This window comes from Curcuma longa, chromosome 8 (genome assembly GCF_044706935.1).
Source record: "Curcuma longa cultivar G26 ecotype Majalengka, Jawa Barat chromosome 8, ITB_CL_G26_1.1, whole genome shotgun sequence".
NCBI classification, from domain to species: domain Eukaryota; kingdom Viridiplantae; phylum Streptophyta; class Magnoliopsida; order Zingiberales; family Zingiberaceae; genus Curcuma; species Curcuma longa.
In genome coordinates, this window is record NC_133868.1 from 606,254 (window position 1) to 630,105 (window position 23,852).

General features: G+C 33.7%; 1 protein-coding gene across 2 annotated transcripts in view; it reads left to right on the forward strand.

Annotated features, from left to right (window-relative positions):
* The window catches only part of LOC141833300 (UNC93-like protein 3), a 63,837-nt gene extending 40,314 nt beyond the window's left edge, over window positions 1-23,523 (forward strand). For both annotated transcript variants that reach the window (XM_074720704.1, XM_074720705.1), the window contains exon 10: window positions 23,187-23,523. In XM_074720704.1, coding sequence (XP_074576805.1) covers window positions 23,187-23,354 — 168 coding nt within the window. In that variant the 3' untranslated portion in view covers window positions 23,355-23,523. The remainder of the gene's footprint in view (window positions 1-23,186) is intronic.
* Window positions 23,524-23,852: the final 329 nt, after the last annotated feature.

The following is a 23,852-nucleotide window of genomic DNA, read 5'->3' on the forward strand; positions in this document are numbered from 1 at the left end:
GTAGAATCGTTAAACGAGTATGTTTTTCGCATGGATCTTCTGGAGGGATCCTGTTTTCCGCTGCGTATATGCGATTAAAATTGTTTTGATGACGCATAAATATCCCTACAGTGGTATCAGAGCCACTTGCGAAAGCACACTCGTTTTAGTTTTATATGATATAACTTAGAACGTGTTTATTATGATCTGCATGTTGATCATGAGATGATCTACTAGTGTCGCAAAGGTGGAGCCAATCGGACTGATCAGATCTGATGGCATCAATCTGATGGTGCAGATCGGACTGATCAGATCGGATGGTACCAATCTGATGGTGCAGATCGGATGGTACCGATCGGGTGGTCTTGGGTTCATCATGATGAACAGTATGGGCAGCGACTCATTCAACGAGTCTAAAAAATAATTTTGCTTCGGGGGTGCTGCCCCCGAATCCCCCGCAAGGGGCGCTGCCCATTGACCCCGCCTGCTAACCGGCATAATACGGCCTGCGTGTCGTGCCTTTCACCTTCATTATTCTTTTACTCCATATGCAAAAATGTATCATATTTCAATCATTTAATTAGGCCTTTAACTAAATGATTCTCCCACTGGTCACAAAGTGGGACAAGATCACAATGTGATTTTCCCACTTTTACTCCTTTCACCTTCATTTAACTAAATGATTCTCCCACTTTTACTCCAAGTGGTCACAATGTGATTTTTCGCTCACAACCAGCCATATTAAAACCCAAACTAATCTTAGTAAACTTTAATCTGAGATCGATTACATCAACAATCTTCTCTTTTATTTGACATCTCGCTTTCAACCATTAAACATATTGATCAAATATCGAAATCCAACTCGACCAGAGGTCAATTGCATTAACAATTTCTCCTTTTTTGATGCTTGACAATATATTTAAGTTAAGCTAGTCCATTAGCCCAACATCCCACTTTTTATGCCAAAGCATACATCAAAAAAATTCTACAATCCATTCTCCTCCTTCGTTCCTACCTTAGCACTTTCATTTTCCTCTAAAGCGCAACCTTAAGCATGCTCTCTTTCAAAAATACATAACTCCCCCTCTCCCCCCGTATTTCAATCTTCTCTTCTTAACTTCATTCCTTAATTCGGGAAGTCCCTCTCCCCACAAGAAAAATACATCTCTTTATAGATCATTTCACATGTCTTTGAGGTGGACCCACCTCTTGCAGTATGCTTCCATTATTTCACCAATAATGTTTTGGAGTTCCTAAACCTTTAAGAAGTTCCGCAATCAATGTGTGGGGTTAAAAGTTCAACCTTGAACCCTAACATTCTCTTCAATTCTTTATTCTCCTTCCTTTTAACATCCCCTTTTCATTTTCAGTAAGAAAATTTTTCCTTTAAAGTAAGGATTGCTATATCTCCAGAACTTAGGTGTAGTGATAAATATGCAAAAATTCGCATTGTAGGGTTCGACTATAACGCATCAACAAGGACTGCTACATCTCCATGAGAACTTGGGTGTAATGAACAAAAGTTCTCTCACCGTAGGTGGGATAAGAATAAATATTATAGGAAAACTAATAGTCTAAAATTTAGAATGTAGAACATAGGAACCCTCACTGGTAAAGTAATGGAGCCAATAGATATGATAATTAGGAGAAGAATTAGAATTTTATGTGTACAAGAGATAAAATGGATAAGCGAGAAGACAAATAATAGAGAACTCGGATTTTAAGTTATTCTACACAGGAAAGAGTAAAATAAGAAATGAAGTGGGTATTGTTGTAGACAGTTAAAGGATGAAGTTGTAGGAGTAGTTAGAAAGGGGATAGAATTATAGATATCAAAATAGTAGTGGAAAAAGAAACTATAAACGTAATTAACATATATATACCTCAAGTAGGATTAGATGAAGATACTAAATTAAGATTTTTGAGATGATCTAGATGAAGTATTATAAAACATTCTACCAAATGAAATGATTTTAATACGAGACGATTTAAATGAGCATGTCGGAATGAAAAATGAGGAATATTAGAGGGTGTATGGGAGTTACAGGTTTGGAACAAGAAATGAAGAAGAGAAAACTATATTAGATTTTGCGATAGTATATGATCTTATACTAGCTAATACGTTTTTCAAGAAAAGAGATGAACATTTGATCAAGTTTAAAAGTGGGAATAATAAATCGCAAATTGACTTTCTTATGGTTAGAAAAAAGGATAGAAAGATTTATAAAGATTGCAAGATTATTCTTGGAGAAAGCTTAACTATTTAACGTAGGTTAGTAGTGTTGGATATACACTTCAAGTATAGTATCAATAGAAGAAAAATATAAACGATTTTTAAAATTAAGTGGTAGAAGTTAAAGGTTGGAAAACAAAATATATTTTAAGAAAAAGGTAGGAGTACAAGTATTAAGTGAAATATACGGTGACTCTAATACGACATATGATAAGATGGTATCAGTGAGTCAAAGGGGCATGTATCACCAAGTAAGAGATCTTAGTGGTGGAATGAGAAAGTACAAGAGAAAGTAAAGAAAAAATGAATAACCTATAAGGAATTATATATTTGTAAGAACGAGAAAAATTTTAAAAAATATACAATAGCCAAGAAAGAGGTTAAGAAAGTAGTGAATGAAGCTAAAAATAAAAATTTTGAACGATTATATTAAAAATTAGATACAAAAGAAGGGGAAAAAGACATTTATAGAATAATCTAATTGAGAGAGAGGAAGATAAAAGATTTTATTCAAATAAGATGTATTGAAGATAAATACAATCGAGTACTAGTAAATGAAGAAATAGAAAAGCGGTGGAAGAGGTATTTTCATCAACTTTGTAATGAAGGTTTAGGTGATCAACTTAATTTAATTAATTTAAGTAGGTCAAATGAGTATAAAAATTTAAATTTTTATCGTAAAATTCAAACTATAAAAGTAAAACATACTTTAAATGAGATGCAAAATATAAACCCATTGACCAGATGATATTCCGATAGAGGTATGAAAGTGCCTACAGAAACATAGTCTGAATACTTACAAATTATTTAACATGATATTGAAAATGAAAAAAAAGCCTAATCAATGAAGGGTAAGTACTCTATTATCCTTATATAAAAATAAAGGAGATGTATAAAATTGTACAAACTATAGGGGTATTAAATTAATGAGTCATACTATAAAATTTTATAAAAGAGTAATAGAAAAAAGATTAAGGAAGGAGATAACGGTGATCGAAAATCAATTTGGGTTCATGCTTGAAAGTGTTATATTTGAGAGGTGTCCTAAGGCAATCACCTTAGATATTGTATTATTTATTGGATAAATAAAATCATTATTTGAGTGTACATTTACTATGTATTTAATTTGATCTTAAACTTGATTACTGAAGTCCACAATACAATATATAACATGAGAGAAATTGTGATTAAATCACAATTAGTGGGTATCTTTATATATATAATTATGTATGTATTAAAATATTCCCTAGTCGATGAATTGATGAGACTGGACATTATCGATTCTGTGAAACTAACATATGTTAGATTTCTTGGTTTTTACCAAATAGTTAATTCTAATTGGCTGGAAATATTAGGATGTTGAGAGTTAACATGTGGATGCTAGTTAAGGGTAACTAGTTGTAACGACCGCCCTTCTTACTCTTAAGGCGATCCGTTACTTATACTTGCTAAAATCTACTATTAATTTAAAATTTCTTGCTATGTGATAATTGAGTAAACACATGTTCTCAAATGGGTAATATAAAGTCTAACCATCCTAATAATAATGATCAAACCATAATTAAGCTTTAAACGATTCTAGACTATTAGACAGATATCTGCATGACAATTAAACATACTTTAGCAATTCCTAAACATGGATTTAGAAACCTAGACATGGTATCAACTTAGCATTAAAACTAAATAATACTAGCATATGAATTCATCCTAAATAACATGTTAGCATTAAGATGGTTCCATAACTTCCAACCTTACCTTTCACTACTAATGAGCATGCTATTGTAATTTACCAACTATCAAATGATGCATAGAACTACTATAGTTGTTAACATTCGAAAGTGCGGAAAATAAACAACTTATAAAAACTATTCTTTAACATTCTTAATGATGCAAGTTTCCAAGACTCTTTATTCTAAGTTCCACCACATCACACACTTCGCATCGTCTTTGCCGCCTCCGCTATTCGAATTTTTCTTTGCCCTTATCTGCAGTATAAGGAAAATAAAACTATAAGCATGAAGCTTAGCAAGTACCATCCTACTCATAAAACAATACATATTTCGAAATCATGCTTTTGAAAACACATGTAAGAAAGCATATAATCTAGATAGATATCATGACATACTTATCATACTAAGCACATGAACTAAAATTAAAACTACTAACTGATTCACATGGTACTGTAGAAATATAACTGAACTAATCATGATCTTACAAATTGATTTCACTTAAAGCTAATAATGAACTATTGAAAATTTATACATATAGTAAGTGAAAATAGTAATCATCCTGCTGTGGGCCCGACATTGTGCTAACTGTGCGCGCATCCCTAAATAGATCCGAGGTAGCTAATCCCGAACCCATTAGGGTACTACTAGGCGATCTGGGCCTAGGGGCGATCTAGGAGCCCACCCATGGACGATCTGAGTCCAAGCACATGCCATATAAAAAGTAAAATACTTTCTTTAATAATTTTTTTCTCTTTAACCTTGCATATACTAGGCGATCTAGGGCCTAGGGGCGATCTAAGAGCCCACCCATGGACGAACTGAGTCCAAGCACATGCCATATAAAAAGTAAAATACTTTCTTTAATAATTCTTTTTTTTCTTTAACCTTGCATATACTAGGCGATCTAGGGCCTAGGGGCGATCTAGGAGCCTACCCAAGGACGAACTAGAGTCCATAATTACTGAGGTAAGGTAAATTATTTTCATAAACATTCTGTAAGAGAAAAAAACTATGGGTCTATGCATACGAATGGAGCTACTTATACTGCAGGTGAGAGGTACTTACCTTTTGCGCTAATTTCCTTACAATTCTTCCGTTAGAGAAGAAGATCTTCTCGGCGATCTTCCTATATCTACGAGTTCTTGTCGCGGAGAGGAGCGTCCTTGTAGAAGTTCTTCGGAAGCCTTCCTTGTAATCCTAGGGGACGGACTCCTCGTTCTTCGGGTTTGGGGCGCCGAGAGGGAAGAGAAAAGAGGGCGACGACGTTCTGGGCGAGAGGTGAGGGAAGGGTTTTCGAAGATAATCAAAACCCTCTCTTAAGCCTCCTATTTATATTAAGTGATTCCTAGACCTAACTCGCCGATAAATAAAATTCGGTTCCTTCTTTTTCGAAACAGATCTGTTGGACACTTGGTTATTGGAAATATCTTAAAAGTTGCAAATTCCTACAGGTCGCGGGTTCAAATTTCGCCTCGGATACTTTATTCTTATTTATTTTTGCTACTTCCGCTAGTCCAAAAATTTCAAAAAAATAATCTAAAATTCCAGAAAAATCATAGAATATTTCTAAACTTATTTTCGAGAATTTTCGGGAAATCCCGCCTCGGACATTTTTACTTCCTATTTATTTTAAGTGATTTCTAAACCTAACTCGCCTATAATTCAATTTCGGTTCCTTCTTTTTCGGAACAGGCTTTTTGGCTCTTTTGGTCATTGAAAATATTTTAAGAGTTGCAAATTCTTAAAGGTTGCGGGTTCAAATCCCGCCTCGGACATTTTACATTCCTATTTGTTTTTGCTACTTCCGCTAATTTAAAAATTCTAGAAAAATATTCTAAAATTCTAGAAAAATCATAGAATATTTCTAAAATTATTTTTGAGATTTTTCAGGCGTTACACTAGTTCATTGGATGTGATCTGCTATGACACTTTATGTGGTTTTATGAATGTCTATGAAAATATCATTGCAGCTCGAGTGCAAATTTCCTCAAGTGACTTGAGGTATTCACGTCATCTTGGTCATGAAGGCTTATACTTTGACATCTTAAACAAATATTTCTACGGACGTGTGGATCCAGGATGATTGGGTATAAGTCGAAGTGCCCAAAGGTAATTGAGTAGCTGACAAAGGATTCACCACTCTTTTAATTAGGAGACGTATATCCTATGACCACTTGTCAGGATTGTTACTCGTAAGTCTTTGACCAAAGCAGAAACACGTCAAAGAGGATGATCCTCTTGGATAGATGTTTTGAGTAACTTGAATTTGTAAGACAAGGAAATACAGCTTGGTCTAGGTGTAATGTAGTCAGCCTAGTGGGGGCTGACACATAAACCATGTCTTGAATTAAGCGGGTATAAGATGAGTGAAAGGAACAAACGTACAAACAACTATAGCTTCTGAAGGGTTCAGAAGTAGTTCTGGAATCAACTGTGATTTTTTGATTAATTGGGGGTGATGATGTTCTACTATGTGCTACTCATGATCGATTCATAATTAATGATAATTATGGATGACTTGTATGACCGGTGGGTGTGCTAGAGGGGGTGAATAACACTCGTCGTTCATTTTTTCTGTCAGATACACTTGTAGCGGAATTAGTCAAACAGACACAAGGGCATGCAGATTTACTTGGTTCCTAACTTTTCAGGGTTAGTATGTTCAAAGTCTATGCACAGGAAGGCGCTCGCCCACTAATGGTCTCCTTTTCGGACCTTTGTCCAAAGGCGAAGAAACTCGCCTTACAGTCCAATCAATAATATAAATTAAAGTACAAATAAGTAACACTAAAATAAAGAATACTCTCGAGTTGGCCGTTTTAGAAGTCCTGAGCACAGCTCACTCTTCTTGGAACTTCCCCAGTCGCACGAGCAAGATCCGTTCACGTTCACCAACACCGTAGGATGAAGAGTATGGAGAATTAAATGTTCTTCCTTGGGGTGCACGTTGAGCCTTTTATAAAGACCTTTCTGGGCGCATGGATTCTTATCCGGGCACTTGGATCCAATCTGATCCGATCTCTTCAGTCTTTATCGAGGCCGATTTTTCATGATCCGGGTGCCTGTATCATCCAGGGGCGCCTAGACTGTCCGGGCGCCTGGAGTAACATCCGTATTTGACTTGAGTTGACCCCAAGCATGGTTCAACTGCTTTTGTTTACTTTTATGTTTCCTCCATTTTGCTTCCAGCTCCTAGTCCCTGCAAGATCAGCATACAAACAAATAGACAACCTATGCCTACCTGTAGTCCGTTTGACCTACTAGGCTTACTTAAGGCTTACCCTGTAGGTCTAACCTACTGGCTTATCCATGCCTAACTTTCAGTTAGGACTAGTTACTTCCATAGGTAGACTTTCTACCAGCCAAACATCCTATTTGGACTTTCTCTTATCCAACCTTTAGTTAAGACTAGTCACTTCTATAGGTATACTTCTCACCTGTCAAACATCCGATCACCCTTGACTTGTTTGGACTTTCTCTTCCCAACCGCTAGTCAGAACTTCCTTGTCCAGTTTCACTTACCAGGTCTTCCTTGTCCAGTCCTTCAAGTTAGGTCTTCCTTGCCCAATCCTCCAAATCGGGGCTTCCTTTGCCTAGTTGCAACTAGGATTTTGCCTGCCTAGCTTTAACTAGGACTTCTCCTTGTCCGGTCTAACCGACTAGGATTTTTTATCTGGTCCAACTGACTAGGACTTCTAGCTAGTCTTTTGATCAAACTAACCTGACTAGACTTCACTCACATCCAAATATTAGATCTTATTTGGATCAACTCTTGGTTAAACTGACCAGATCTATATGTATTGTCAAACATCGAAACTCTCGGGATACACTAGTGCTCCTTGCACCAATAATCTCTCCCTTTTTGATGTTTGATAATTTCTTAAGTTTAAAATTATGTCAGAGTTTATTAACCTAGAAGAAATCTAGATTTTTAATTTAAGTTCCTTCTCTTTCTTTTCATACATTAAAAACTCGTTAAATTGTATCAATAATCATGGTATGTCTTATGGTCACAACTTAGTCTTGACAGTTCTTAAAAGACCATAGTAGATTTCAAAAATAATTTTATAAACTAATTTTTCAAAAGAGTTCTCAAAATAAGTTTTAAAATTATCTTTCGAACGAATTTTGCAGAGATTTTCAACAGAGTTTTTCAAAGATGTTTTCAAAAATAGTTTTGAAAGTGTTATAAAATAAATAAATTTTTTAAAAATAATTTATTATTTTGTTAAATCAGAATCTCCCCCTTAACCTGACATGTCCTCGGGGCTCTTTGTTAACCACAAAGTAATCTTTCTATGTATTTGAGGGTTTGACCTAAATTAAAAGAATAATTCTAAAATAATTTTGAAATAGTTTCAAAGATTTATGAAAAATAGCGCTTCATTGATTTAGACCTCCCCTTTAATTTGACACTTCCTTAGGGCTTCTTGTTACCCGCAAAGCAAACTCTCTATGTGTCTAAGAGGTTAATCCAAGTCATCAGAACAAATAACTTATGATTTTCAATTATAATTTTTCAGAATATAAATTTTAATTAAACTTTCAAGTTAGACTTCCACTTATCCCTGACACTTAAGGATCCTTGTTGGCTACAAAACAATCTCCCTATGTGTCTCAAGGGTTGTTCCAAGTCAAACTATAATTTAAAAAATATTTATAAAACATGAGTTTTCAAAAGAGATATTTTCAAAAAGTTAGATTTTTTTTTTGAAATTAAATTTTAAGTTCTTTTAAAGGTAAGATCTTTCAAGAAGTATCTCTCCTTCAACTAAACATTCTCTTAGGACATCTTCATTAATCACAAGGATTTTCTGCCTATGTGTCTTAGGGTTCTAGATCTAGTGTTGACCAAACGATTTTGTGTCTAAGTGTTGGTCAACCAATTTTCAAAGATATAAAGTTTTGAAAATTTTAGTATATAATTACACACAACAAACATGAATTTTAAATAATTATCAAATTTCCAAAAATAATTTTTTTAGAAAATAGTTTAATAATTTTTGAAAATATTTTTCAAAACTTTGTGATTTAATAGTCCTTAACATCTTATCCATTCTAAGTGCCTCAGTACATGGCATACAAGGGTTACTTTATAGGTTTCATGAGATGTTTTGTTAATTTTATCTTTGTTAAATTGAGTTCTAATTAGTATTTGATCTTGTATTAGATTCAGGTTTGACTGATTAGTTGGTTAAGTTCATATTTTAAAAATTGATTTTCAGGTTGTGGCGAAATAGGGTATTCTTGGTTATCGGAACAACGACCACTTCCTTAAATAAAACCTTTTAAAGAAATTATGACCTTAATCATTTTTTTGAAAAATCTTAGTCTAACTAATTTAGAATGTGGTGAGATAGCTTAAGTTAAGTTGATTTAGATATGCAGACTAAGTAAGGTACTCCTTACCCCACTTAACTACTTAGACTAAATTTTTCTAACATACTATCATCTCACCCCACCTTGGTACTATGTTGGGCAAGTGTCAATTAGTCATTTGTCCTTAACTAACCATTCTAAATTTCCCTGACATACTATCATCTCACCCCATCTTGGTACTATGTTGGGCAAGTGTCAATTAGTCATTTGTCCTTAACTAACCATTCTAAATTAAACATGTATTAATCATGATGACATGACATTTATGTGCTTAATAAATAAGCATATGCATGTACATGACAAGTATGCAAGATTCAATCAAGTCAAGCAATTTTTAATTTCTAATAATGTATTAAATTTTTGATTTGATATATTTCGTATGGATTCGCGAATGTGTCAACCCACTTTGACACATTTTGAAATTTATTTTATTAGGTAATATTTTAAATTAGTTTTCATAATTATAAGTATTTTATTATAATTAAGTTTATGGAATTTATTTTTTTTGGATTTAATTTTTTGGTTTGAATTAAGTTATGTTTCAATTGTTAATTTATTTATTTTTTAAATTTTTATTTTTATATTTATTTTTTAATTTATATTTGAATTATTAGTTTGTTTTTGAATTATTAGTTTGGTTATATTCCACAATTAAATAGAACTTGATGACAATTTAAATTCGAGTTTTTAAGATTTAAATTTGACTTGTTGAAATTTATAAAATTATTTTCTTAAATCTTGGGATTTAATTTTGAATTTTTTGAATTTAATTTTAAATTTTTAGAATTATTCATTGTTTCATAATTAAAAGGTATATGATTGTAGTTAATTTTATTATTTAATTTTAGATTTTTAGTGTTTAAATTTGAATTAGTATTTTTAAACTTTGAAAATTTATTATAAGGATTTTTAAAATTTAATTTTAAATTTTTAATGATTAAATTATTAATTTTAATATTTTTCTCGATGAATTTTGAATTTTTTTTATTATTAGGATTATCTTGATTATTTAATTTTGAGTTATTTAGTAAAATTGAATTATTCAATTTATCTTGATAATTATTAATTTTATGTTGTTTGATTGAATTATTATTAATTTTTAAATTTATTAAATTAATTAAATTTGAATTATTGAATTTGTCATTATCTTGATTGAAAAATTAATGAATTAATCTAATTTCTTATTTATTAAAATTATATCTTGATTAATTAAATTTTCAAAATTAATAAAATTATTAATGTTTGATAAATTATTTAAATTAATTAAATTTGAATTTGTCAAATTAAATAATTTTGAATTAGTCAAATTAGATGAGTTTTTATTGTTGATAAAATCTAAATTTAAAATTTAAAATTAATTAATTAATTTTTATTTAATAAAATTTAAGATTTATTTGACTTTTTCAAATTTGTTAATTTTAAATTTTTGATATTTTTTAAAATATTTGAATTGGTCATATTATTTGAATTATTCAAATTAGATAATTTTAAATTTTCTAAATTTTTTGAATTATTCAAATTAACTGAATTTTTTAAATTAATTTAATTTTTTAAATTATCTAATATTGAATTTTTTAAATTACTTAAATTTAAATTTTTTATGGTTGAAAATTTCAAACTATTTAAATTCGAATTTTTTGAACTAGTCAAATTAATATTTTTATTAATTAAATTTTTTGAAAAATTTGCTCTAGCATGCAAAACCCTAGAGACATTTTCATAATTAAATGTACTTAGGGTTTGAAATTTCGAGCGGTATCGTGCTATACCGGCGAAAGTTTTCGTTCCGCCGACGGAGGATTTAATTGAATTTTAATAATCAATTCCTAACTATAGTTGAAAATAATTTAGATAGACTTTATTAAAATCCATAAAATTATCATATTTTTTTGAAAAATATTTTATTTTTTATTTTGAAATATTTAAATTAAAATTTTATTTTAATTAATATTTTTTTTATTTTAAAATATTGAAACTATATCGGTATGGTACGATATGATATCGAAACTGTATCGTTTTGGACCGAGATCGAAACCTCGACACGGTTCGATATTTTAAACCTTGAATATACTTACTAGAATCACATTCCCCTAATTTCAATTTCTTCTCTGCTGTCTTCCTCTCCGGACACTGATTCTTGTAGTGTCCGCATTTCTGACATTTGAAATACGTGATGTGCTCTTTGTTCCTCCGGGCTCCTGGCATTGGTTGCTCCTTTGCCACAGGTGGGGCCGTCAGAGTCTTACGAGTAGGACACTGATTTTTATAGTGTCTTCTCTCTTTGCACTTAAAACATGTTATGTGAAATTTAAAACAAACTTTTAAAATTATACCTTTCTCCCCTTCCATCTTTATCGTCTTGCTCCTGTGACGACTAGTCCTATTGAGAGCAGGCTTGCTCTGATACCAATTGTAGGACCAGTGGGTGCGCTAGAGGAGGTGAATAACGCTCGTCATTCATTCTTTCTATCAAATACACTTGCAGTGGAATTAGTAAAACAAGCACAGAGACACAGATTTACTTGATTCCTAACTCCCCATGGTTAGTACGTCTAAGACTTATGCACGGGAAGGCGTCCGTTCACTAATAGTCTCCTTTCTGGACCTTTGTTCGGAGGCGGAGAAACCCGTATTATGGTCCAATCAATAATAGAAATTAAAGTTTAAACAAGTAAGACTAAAATAAAGAATACTCTCGAATCGGCCGTTCTGGAACTCTTGAGCGCAACGCATCTTTCTAAGTCTATTTATGGAGCTTCGTCGGTCGCACAAGCAGGATCCGTTCGCATTCACCAGCACCATAGGATGAAGAGTATGGAGAATTAGATGTTCTCTCTTGGGATGCACGTTGAGGTTCTTATAAAGAACTTTCCGGGAGCTTGGATCTGATCCGATCCGATCTGATCTCTTCAGTCTTTATCGGGGTCGATTTTTCTTGATCCGGGCGTCTGGACTATCCAGGGGCACTTGGATCGTCCAGGCGCCTGGAATAATATCCGGGCGCTCGGATCCAATCAACTCGGATTTGACCTGAGCTGACCCCGAGCTGGGTTCGGCTGCTTTTGTTTGCTCCTCTTATGCTTCCTCCATTTTGCTTCCAGCTCTTGGTCCCTGTAAGATCGACATACAAACAAACGAACAACCTAAGCCTACCTGTAATCCGTTTAACTTACTAGGCTTACCTAGGCCTTACCTCGTAAGTCTAACCTGCTGATTTATCCGTGTCTGGTTTTCAGTTAGGATTAGTCACTTCAATAGGTAGACTTCCCACTTACCAAACATCTTGTTTGGATTTTCTCTTGTCTAACTTTTAGTTAGGACTAGTCACTTCCATAGGTAGACTTCTCACCTGTCAAACATCCGGTCACCCTTGACCTACTTAGATTTTTCCTTGCCCAACCTCCAGTTAGGACTTCCTTGCTCAGCTTCACGCACTAGGTCTTCCTTGCCCAGTCCTCCAAGTCAGATCTTCCTTGCCCAATCTTCCAGATCAGGACTTCCTTTGCCTAGCCACAACTAGGACTTTCCCGATCCAGCCTTAATTAGGACTTCTCCTTGCCCGGTTTAATTGACTAGGACTTCTTGCCCGGTCCAACTGACTAGAATTTCTCATTAGTCTTCTGGTCAAACTAATCTGACTAGACTTCACTCATATTCAAACATTAGGTCCTGTTTAGATCAATCCTTGGTCAAATTGACCAGATCTAAATGTATTGTCAAACATCGAAACTCTGGGGACAAACTAGTGCTCCTTGCACCAACATAACTATCATAAACTGGGAACTTATAAGGTCACACACTATGAGTCCGGTTCGATCGGACGAAGGGTAAATATGGAAGATATTTTATCGGAAAGGAAGCGCAAATGGGCCATGTCTTTTGAAAATAAAGTTGACCCTTTTTGATTTAATTATAAATAAAATTGGTTTGGTTTAAATTAAAAGTGGAATCAATCCAGTTTGGTTGTGAACCAAACTTAAGCTAGCGGTTTGGACTTTGGGTTAATGAATGTCGGTTTTTAGTTAGCGAACTAAACCTGTTAGAGATCTATAAATACAACTCTTATAAAGAGTTATTTATAGAAAATTAAAACCTAATTGTTAGGTTTAAATTAGCCTCCTCTTCCTCCTTGCCACCCAAGCCTCTCCTCTTTGTGTTGCCGCCGTCCACCCCTGTTGGGGTTCTTGTTGTCGTCGGCCAAAGAGACCTTCCAAGCTCACATCCAACCAAGGATCTTCCCTAAGATCAGTATCCTCCCAAGGTTGGTTATCCCGGAGTTAAAGGAAACTACAACCGACGGTGGCAAGAAGGAACACGAGGAGAAGCAACAGTTGCTTTTCCACCGAAAGGTATCACTTTTTTCTTTCGTTTTGGCCATTGTTTCGGGGTAATTGTTATTGCTGGAATAACCACGCCATTTAGGTTTGCTACCCCTTCTTGACAACAAACCATACGACCTTCGAATGGTGGTGTGCCTTTGTTTAATCTGATTCGTATCGCCGAGTTGTTTCAAGCCACCGGATACGGAATTGGACTATAGGTCTCTCTCAGATCGCTTGTCTCCCCCCTTCGACTAGTATCGAAACGGAGACACAACACGTGACGTAGGGAAGTTGTCTCGAGGAGATCTCGGCTTGGATACAAATAGAGACAACCTTGCTCAAGACTGTTAATTGATGTCGTTTTTGCTTTGCGCCATTCAAAAGGTATGAATTTGTTTATGTCTTATCTATAATTATGTTTGCATACATGTGTATCCTTGTGTGGTTGTTATGCGTAGATAATAATAAAATATTTATTACTCTTCCGTTGCATGTTTAGTGAAACATAAATTTTAAAATATGATATCGGAAATCCAACAGGAAGGTCAATAATAGAAGTTATATATCTTTTCAGGCAACTAATTGAAAAGTATTGGGAGCAAAAGCAAGATTTACATATGATATTCATTGACTTAGAAAAAACTTATAATAGAATCTCAAGAGAAATTATATGGAGAATTTTAAAAAAGAGAGGTGTTAGTATAGCATATATCGAACTAATTAACGATATGTATGAGGATGTAACGATCAGAGTGAAGACTTCAGGCGGATTAACTGAAACATTTCTAATAAAGATAGAGTTAATCAAAGATTAGAGATCTTTTTACATTATCATGGATGAACTCACTGAACACATTCAAGACGCAATACCTTGGTGCATGTTGTTTGCAGATGATATTGTTTTGGTAGATGAGACACGTGAAGGAGTAAATGTTAAATTAGAATCTTGGTGAGAAACACTAGAAGTGAAAAGTTTTAGACTTAGTAGAGTAAAGACAGAATATATGGAATTTAAGTTTAGTAATATTAGACATAATGAGATAATTATTAAAATAGGAGATGACGAGTTGTCTGGAACTGAGAGCTTTAAGTATTTAGAATCATTTTTGTAAGACGATGGAGGGATTGAGAGAGATGCCTTACATATAATACAAGTAGGATGGTTGAAATGAAGGAGAGTGTCAGGTGTAATTTAAAGGGAAGTTCTACAAAACGGCGGTTAGATCTGCTATGTTATATGACGTTGAATGTTGGACTATTATTCGAATACATAAGTAGAAAATAAGGGTTGCAGAGATGAAGATATTAAGATGAATGTGTGAATATACGAGGATAGACAGAATAAGAAATACGAGCATTAGAGAAAAAGTCGGAGTTACATCTATTGATGGAAAACTCTAAGAGACAGGTTTAAGATAGTACGGACATGTACTTAGACGACTAATAAATACTCCAGTTAGACGATGTGAAATTATGACAAATACACACATTAAACGAGGAAGAAGATCAAAAAGTTTATTTAAGTATAGATGATGATATAGTAGGGAATAGAGCCCAATAACGTAGAAGGATCCATATAGCCGACTTCACCTAATAGGATAAAGATTGGTTGTTGTATGCTAGTATGCTAGAGGGTTAGGATTAGCTAAAATGCCTAGGAGTAGATATTGAAAACTTAAAAACCTTGTTTAGCCAAAATCATTAGTAACATTCCGACTATTGTCTCCACCAATTGATATTTCTGAAACAGTCGACTATTAGTTGAATATTTTTAGTCCTAGTTTTAAAATTGCATAAGTAATTCTATGTTTTTCAATAAATCATGAAATTTTATATAGATATTATTTATGTCAAAAACTATCGGGAAAAATAATTAAAAAGATATCCATTATTTTTAAAGAATGATACAATGTTTGAAACTATTAAAATCTTTAATGTTTCACTCTAACTTTATATCAACATTATCAATGGTGATTTCTATCGGCAAATTAAGTTCGTTGAGATTTTCCATAATGATTTTAAAAATACTTTTCGAAATAATTTCTGATGATAATCTATAAGCTAAGCGTACATAACTTGTATATTAGTTTTTCCCATAATTGGTCCATGCAAAATATGATTTGATAAAACTTAGCTCATCTATATGCACCATGTCAGTACCTTAAGCTCAGTTCATCATTTTAACATCTCACTTGTGTCTAATGTATCTTAATATACACACACAAGTTTTCTATAATTCTTGTGAGATGTCAAATAGTCTTCCCTAAATTAAGGGATCATACATATTTATCTAGGCATTATTAATTTGACCATCCTACCTTAGGATATCAAACAATGCCACTTGTCCTTAATTGCAAGGAATGAAATTAATGTATGCAAATAAGCATAACATATATCAAATGTATACCTTTCAAAAGAAATTTAACTTATTTGAATGATGCATGTATGCCATGACATGACAATTATCAACTAAGTATCACAGCAACATTCAAAACATATATGAGATAACATGACAATTACTATGTCATGCAAAACATGGACAATTACTATGCCATGCAAAACATGTTAAGTATAAACAAAAATAGCATGATAGAATAAAAACACCTAGATCTTCAATCTAAGCATCATCATATTATATTGTGCCAAATATAAAATCTAAAACTTGGCACATTTAGATTCTATTCTACCATGCCAATTTTGATTGATTTAAAATAATAATTTTTATTGACACATTCTAAAATCCTCTAGGATAAGATTTAAAGTTTCATTTTCAAGGTATCACTATACTTTAAAAATGCCCTAAAGTATCAACTATGTTTAGGTTAACTAGCCTTTGAATTTAAGTTGACACATTCTATACCCATTTAGTATCAGGGGATCATACTCTTAGGAACTCAATATCTATTAGAGCTCCTTGGGTATATTAGGTACTCACTAGAGATATCCTTCCTAAATACTTTTTTAATGACTTTTCTAGGCTTCTTAAAAGTCTTAGTCATGTCAGTCTCATCGAGATCAACACTAGGGATGACCTCCCCTACAACCTTGACTTGACTCCTAGGCTTAGGGTTGGTTTCATAATCATATGGAACTCTATAGTATGATGGTAGACTATCCTAAGACTTTAGTTTGTATCCCAAACCCTTTTTGTCCCTAAATAGTTCTTGTCTACCTAAATCTAGATTTTCTTGTTTGGACTCCTTAAACACATTTCCATCTTCCTAAGAGTCTTCTCTAATTCATTAAGTCTTGACTTCAAGACTTGATTTTCCATTTCCAAATCCTTAATTCTTGATTTTTCAAGTCCACCTCGAATATTTTTCTTTTTAGACATATGTCTATCTATCTTTGGGTTCTTTTCTAGATCCTTCTCTATCTTCCTATACATTGTATGTTCTCAAAATGTCCTTAGGTTTATCAAAATTTCTATTTTCATGATAATGAACACTTAAATCAGAAAATTTATTTCTTGTATGTTTTTTATCATGACATAATAAAATTTCATTATAAAATGATACCTTAGGTATTATCTTAGAGGCTCCCCCTTGTCCTTACTTGAGTTCCTCCCTCTTAGACATTGGTTCTTGTAATGTTCTCGTTGGTTGCATGAGAAAAACACTGTGCTACTTGTCCTTCCGTACCATGGGGTCACTTAAATCTTCTTCATTAATTTTGGACATTTGCTCTTATAATATCTTCCTTCTCCTTACACTCAAAATATATGATGTGATTTTTATTTCTAAAATTTGAACTTGTTTCACCTTCATGAGTTGAGCTATCTTTGCTCGTAGAGGTGGTACAAGTTTCCTCCTCATCAGCTCCGAATGTTGAGGACCTATCCTCCTTAATCCTTGAGATAGATGCTTCTTTAATTTCCCCCATCTCAGGTGTTGAGTACCTCTTAACCTCCAAGTTCTTTTGTTCTTGAGCTAATGAGTCTCTCTCCTTGGGCTCATCCTTATTTTGTTTCGGTGGTGGATTTTTATGGAGCTTAGTCAACTTACTCTATAGGTCACTTGCATCCTTGTATTCACCTAATTTGGACAAAATATCATTAGACACCAAATTAATCAAAATTTTGATTACCTTATCATGTGAATCAGATCTCTTGACTTGCTCTTTGGTCCATTTGTTCTTTTTGAGAGATCTTCCTCTTTTATCTTTTAGAACTTGAAATCCTCATTAAAGTAAACCACTATGTCCATTTGGAATAGCATCTTTAGTCCTCACCTTCCACTAAGCAAATCCTTTTAATCTGAAGGGTTGTGGAAATCGGATGTCATATCCAAAATCATCTTCAAACTCCATTGCGATTTGGATGCTTCTTGCTGTCTTGGTGATTAGTCCACCAATACCACTTGTAGGTATCAAAGAACTCAAAATCGTAACTCTTTCTTCTTCCTCTACCGTTATGCTCCTTCAGTGGTCAGTCCGATGAAGAGCGGCATCATTTTGATACCACTTTTTGGGTATTAGATAACTCAAAATCACCCTTCTTCCTCTAGTTGTTCTCAAGGCAATTAGTCCTTCTAAGAGCAAACCTTACTTTGATACCACTTGAACTTCGTCTGTGTAAACTCTTTGTTGGACTTCCAGTCGTTAAGTGTTTGGTCAATCGTGATCCACTTGGACTTCTTCACTATCAAGTATTCGGTTAACCTTGAACTACGTAACTTTTTGCTCACAACCACCCGACATCAAAACCCAAACTAATCTTTGTCAACCTTGATCCGAGGTCGATTGCATCAATAATCTTCTCCTCCAACAGTCTCCCCTATTATTTGACATCTCGCTCTCAACCATCAAACATATTGATCAAACATTGAAACCCAACTTGAGCTTAATCAATCATGACCAGAGGTCAATTGCACCAACAACTTATACATGGGTTAATGGAAGGACATCAACAATATCGGGTGTATCTTCTCAACATATAGTGTTAATTCCACCATGATGGTGATAGAAGTCGTTCCATTATCTTTCTTTTTTTTTTTTCCAATGTGAGAAGCACTCTACATTGACTTGCAGATTCTTGAAGAATGCGTTGGTAGGGTTGCCTAATTTCTCATTAGAAGATGCTCACACATCCAAACCTACAAAGAATCGATAGTTAATTTAATAACACAAATATTCTAAATGAAATGATAGTTATATCAACTTACACCCACCAATAGTATAAAATCCATCACTTTTGGCTTCTACGTGCATCATGGTCCTATGACTTGGTCTCCTTATGAGAATAACGCCAATTGCCAACATTTTAAGTGTCACGAAGTTGAACAGAGCCTCCACCCAATTGTATATAAAATTATCAAAATCGTATGCATAGTTGATAAGTGATAAGGCTGGAAATCTAGAAACTTGTTGGAATAAAAGCAAAAATACAGAAATATTATGTAAAATTTTACATTTTTCTACTTTGTGCTATTGTAGAATTGCCTCAACTTTGCCTCTAGTGATATAGTACCTACTTGCATAGGAACTACCACTATGGTGTAGTAGTCCTATGTTGAGTGTAACATCCTTGTGAAACTTAGCTGGACATTTTGAAAGATGAAACAATTGAAATTACGATTCTAACTCTCAAACATATTTTGTATAAGAGTTTTAAGGTTGAAATTCTCTGGGATGCCCAAACCCCATAAGAATGGAGTTTTTCTTATCAGGTTGAGCTGGCTTTGATTAGATGTTGCAGTTGACATAAAGATCCTAAATTGAAAGAGAACCTTTACACTATAGTTTCTTTCTATAGCCATGACAGTGCTTGCTTTTAGCTCGTTATATGAATTGCTTGCTGTAAGCAAAGGCATGTATTATTAATTTGGACTTAAACTTGCCTAGATTAGAAAAGAAAGGCATAGAATGAGTCCAAAGGGTCCATGGAACACAAAGGAATGTTTGCTTATGAATTTTGGGTCCATGTAACACTTTTGTACAAAAGTGTTACCTGGATCTATAATGGTCTAATATTTGAAAAAGAACTAAACCAATTTGGATTATTGTAGTGAATTTGTCCAAAACTACTACATTGATGTATATTGGTCTAAATTAGAAAAAGAAGATATTATTGTACGAGTTGAGAGAGTACAGGGAACCCAATAAAGGTTTATATTGGTCTAAATTAGAAAAAGAAGGTACTGTATGAGTTCAGAGGGTCACACAACAGAAGTTCATATTGGTCTTAAAATCCAATAGGGGTTCATATAGGTCTAAATTAGCAAAAGAAGATATCGTACTAGTTTAGAGGGTCTAGGGAACACAATAGGGGTTCATATTTGAGATTTAAATAGCTTCAACGCAATATACCAGTCTTGAACAAAATTACTATATTGATGTAAATTATTCAATATTGTAAAATAAAGACATTGTTCGAGTCCATAGCCTCCATAGAACGCAACAGGGTTCATATTAGAGACTCAGGTTAGGTCAATATAACAATTTTGAACAAAATTATTATGTGTACCTAAATTATTAAAATTGCAAAACGACATTGTATACTCATAGAGTTTAAGAACAGAATAGGCTTAGTTTGATTTGAACAAAATTGCTATATAATCTAAATTGTTAAAATTACAAAACAAAAGCATTATACTGAGTCCAAAAGCTCCAAGGAGTACAATAGGAGTTTATATTTGATATTTGAATAGGCTCCAAGCAAAAATAAACTAGGTTATAGGGAGAACAAAAATGAACCGATGTATCATTGTCTAATTACTAGGAGCAATCCAAGATAAAAGTTAATGTAGAAAATGGGTCCCTAAAGAGTATTTGGTAAATCAGGTTGTGCCTAATTTATATTGGGTGCCCAAATCATTTACGTTAGAATATTTTAGAGAAGTAACCATGTTAAATTTCATTTAATATCTATTTAGCATGGTTGACTCATTGCATTGCTTGATTAGAATTGCATGATCACATAGCAAAACTAGGAATAACTTATTTACATCTCACATAAAATAATGGTCTGAACTTGATAATTGTATTAAGACACTTAGATATCAAGTGATGTGTTATAGTGATACTATTCATTCACAACGTTAGTTATAATGCATTATGTTAAATCATAAGTATCTATATAGTAATCATTAACTACTTTAGGGAGCATGAATGTATATAGTGTATACTTGGCTCAAAGATTATAATTGAAAATTTGTTTTGAAATTTCACATCTCTATTTGAATGCATAGGCTTACTGATTTCTAATCTAAGTTTTCAAAGTTGCACTTGAAAGTTGAACTTCTTGAAACTTTTAGCCCGTTTTAAATTTTGTATCAAGTTTGAATTAATTGAGTACACACTAAGCTTACAGAGCTTAACTTGGTGTGACCAAGTTAGTCGAGGAGCATTAATGTGGCAACATTGATGTAGTTGGAATGAGGTGAACCATAGGTGAAAAGTGAAGGATGACATGTAGAATGAGTTGAGGATTTGATGCATCCGAGGAACTTAAGTCGTAACGAGAGATGACTTCAATGGCAAAGTTAGACGACAAAGGTAAATTGTTAAATGAGTTGTTTTAGTTAGAGGACTTGTAACTTGTGTTAAGGTTGCTCTTGATATAGGCGAAGACTCGACTATTAGTATGGTCATAGTTGACGATCAAGGTGACTAAAAGGTGTTCTCAATTGATTGGTGTGTTGAGTCGACTAAGCAATCGACTTAAGATGAATAGAATTTTTTTGTTCATAGTTGAGTTGACTAGATAATTGATCGGGTTGGATTCAGTCAACTTGGCAGTTGACTCATTTCTTGGATCATTGATCTGACATGTAGGTTGCAACGATCAAATGACCTAGGAGCTATAAGGGTTCAATCAACTAAAGCTAGATTGAGTTGACTGAAGTATTTGTTGACTTGGAGAGGATTCGGCTAATGACAAGCAAAGTCGACTTAGAGATTTGTTAGCTAATTGAAGTCTATAGCAATCGCAAAAACACTCGAGTAGAAATGTAGTCACTCAACTAGTTGGTGACAACAAAAATGTGAAGCTAAAGACAACTTGGAGCCTATAAAAGGACTAAGAAGAGTCTGCAAAAGTTGGCAAATCCATGCTTATTTCTTAATCTCTTGTACTCTTGTTGTATTCATAGCATTAGTCTTCCAAGTTGTTATGTATTCTCATTCTTAGTAGAAGTTTCTTGTAAAAAGTTTGTCCATCTTTGGAAGGATCCGAGAAGGAGAAACCTAGTGGGCATTTAGGAGTGGTTCATTGAAAAGTCATATGATATAGAGCAGCAATCAGGGATTCCAAACCATACAACCAATTATTATGTTGGCATTTGTGTTTTTCATGTTCTTTACTTTCCTCTACACTGGCCATGATTAATTGACCTTGCTAAAGTATTAGCGAGAGTAAAAATCATAAATTGCAGGCCAAGCACTATTTAACCCCTAGCCAAGTGGACCATCATCCTACAAGGACGACGTAAACCTATATTATTAAAGGCGCTCGCCTGGCTGCACCTAAGCGCAAGGCATAGTCAAGCGAAGCCTCTTGCACTTGTGCACCTTAAGAGTGTGTGCCTTATGAGAGGTGGAAGAATCGATCTTGAGGAAACTGATGAAGATTCAGCTATACAAATTTGAAACATCTAAGGATGATGATAATGATATGATTGCGAAAGATTTGATGATTTAGATGTTTGAAGTTTTTTTATTTGAATTATGTGCATAATGTATTTATTTGATAGTGAAATTTATATTGTTTAATATTTTATGGATTATAGTTTTGTTAGTGAAATATTTTAATAGAAATTCCCTATATATGTTTGAATTGTAAAAATTTATATCCAAAATGTCTTACTTCGGTAAGGTGTGTGTTTGATCTTGCGCCACGTGCTTTAGGCCCCCATAGCACTTATGTGCTTTTGGACGCCTTGCCCCTTAAATAACTATGCATAAACCCTTAAAACCCTAAACCATAAAATGCATCAAAGTTGCCACTAACAATTGATTTACTACTCACAGTGCTCCTTGTAGCTTAGTTTTGTTGAGAGCCTGAGAGAATCTCATCGGGTGATATCTCATGGTCGGTGGCAGGAATTGGCAAAATGTAACAGGCAACAAGAACACAACAGTTTGAGTGGAAGTGGTTTTTGATGATAGACAATGATGACCAGGTTACGCAATCTGCCAGTTGGGCTTTTGTTTCATTTTTTTAGGCGAATGGGTGAGAGTGCAGCAGTTTAGTAGGTTACGAATAGAAATGTTCCAATATTTATATCAATATCTGTGCTGCTGATGATAGAAATGCTGTAGGGAACAACATCACTTGTTCATAGTTCATGGAGCATAAGTTGATTTACGTTTGTTTCTGTGACTTGTGGGTCTCAGACTACGTCATGATGGATTGTGTTTTGTATCTTGGTTATTTTAATTTTCTTCCAAATTTGTGTGTTTGGTATCCTGGTTATTTTAATTTTCTTCCAAATTTGTGTGTTTGGTATCCTGGTTATTTTAATTTTCTTCTAGATTTGAATACAACACTCTTGAATATTACTGTTGCCTACCAAATACTAAAACTTTGTGGGAAACTATCGACAGGAAGCGGCGTTTGCACAACTGAAGCTGTGGCAAAGTGCTGCGATTGCTCTCATCTTTTTCTTGAGTCCATACTTGACGTTAGAGGCGATGTTGATAGGGTTGCTAGTTACCCTCTGTATAGCGCTGCTTGCATTCTTTTATGCCACTCTACGTACAGATGGAAGCTAGCTTCATTCTTGTTTCATGATGTGGACCAATTGATTCGTTCAAAACTACATCCACATCAAGTTTCTACTCCTAGATTTCATGATAAATTGTTGATTGTAAAAGATACACTACGTGTACATTGTATATGATCCTGCTAGTACTAATACTGGTTTATTTATTGTTGGGTGCATTTTCGCTTTCTGAGACTCCTGCTGATGGAAGACTTGGGAATTTATACGGTACTTATCAGAATCTTATGCCAAATAGGTTGTAGTGGATCTCATAACTTATAAAGAAATAAATATATATAAAAGTTTAAATAAGTTGAACATTTTAAATTGCATAAATAGAGCGAATGCTTGTAAATAAATTATGCTAAAAGTTAAAAATATATATCTCCCAACTGAGATTTGTTCCTCCAACCATGCGAAGTATACTGGTAGGTTTAAATAAATTTAGGAAAAATAAAATGTATAAAATTTAAAAAAAAGTAATTATAATTATCATTAAATAGTACTC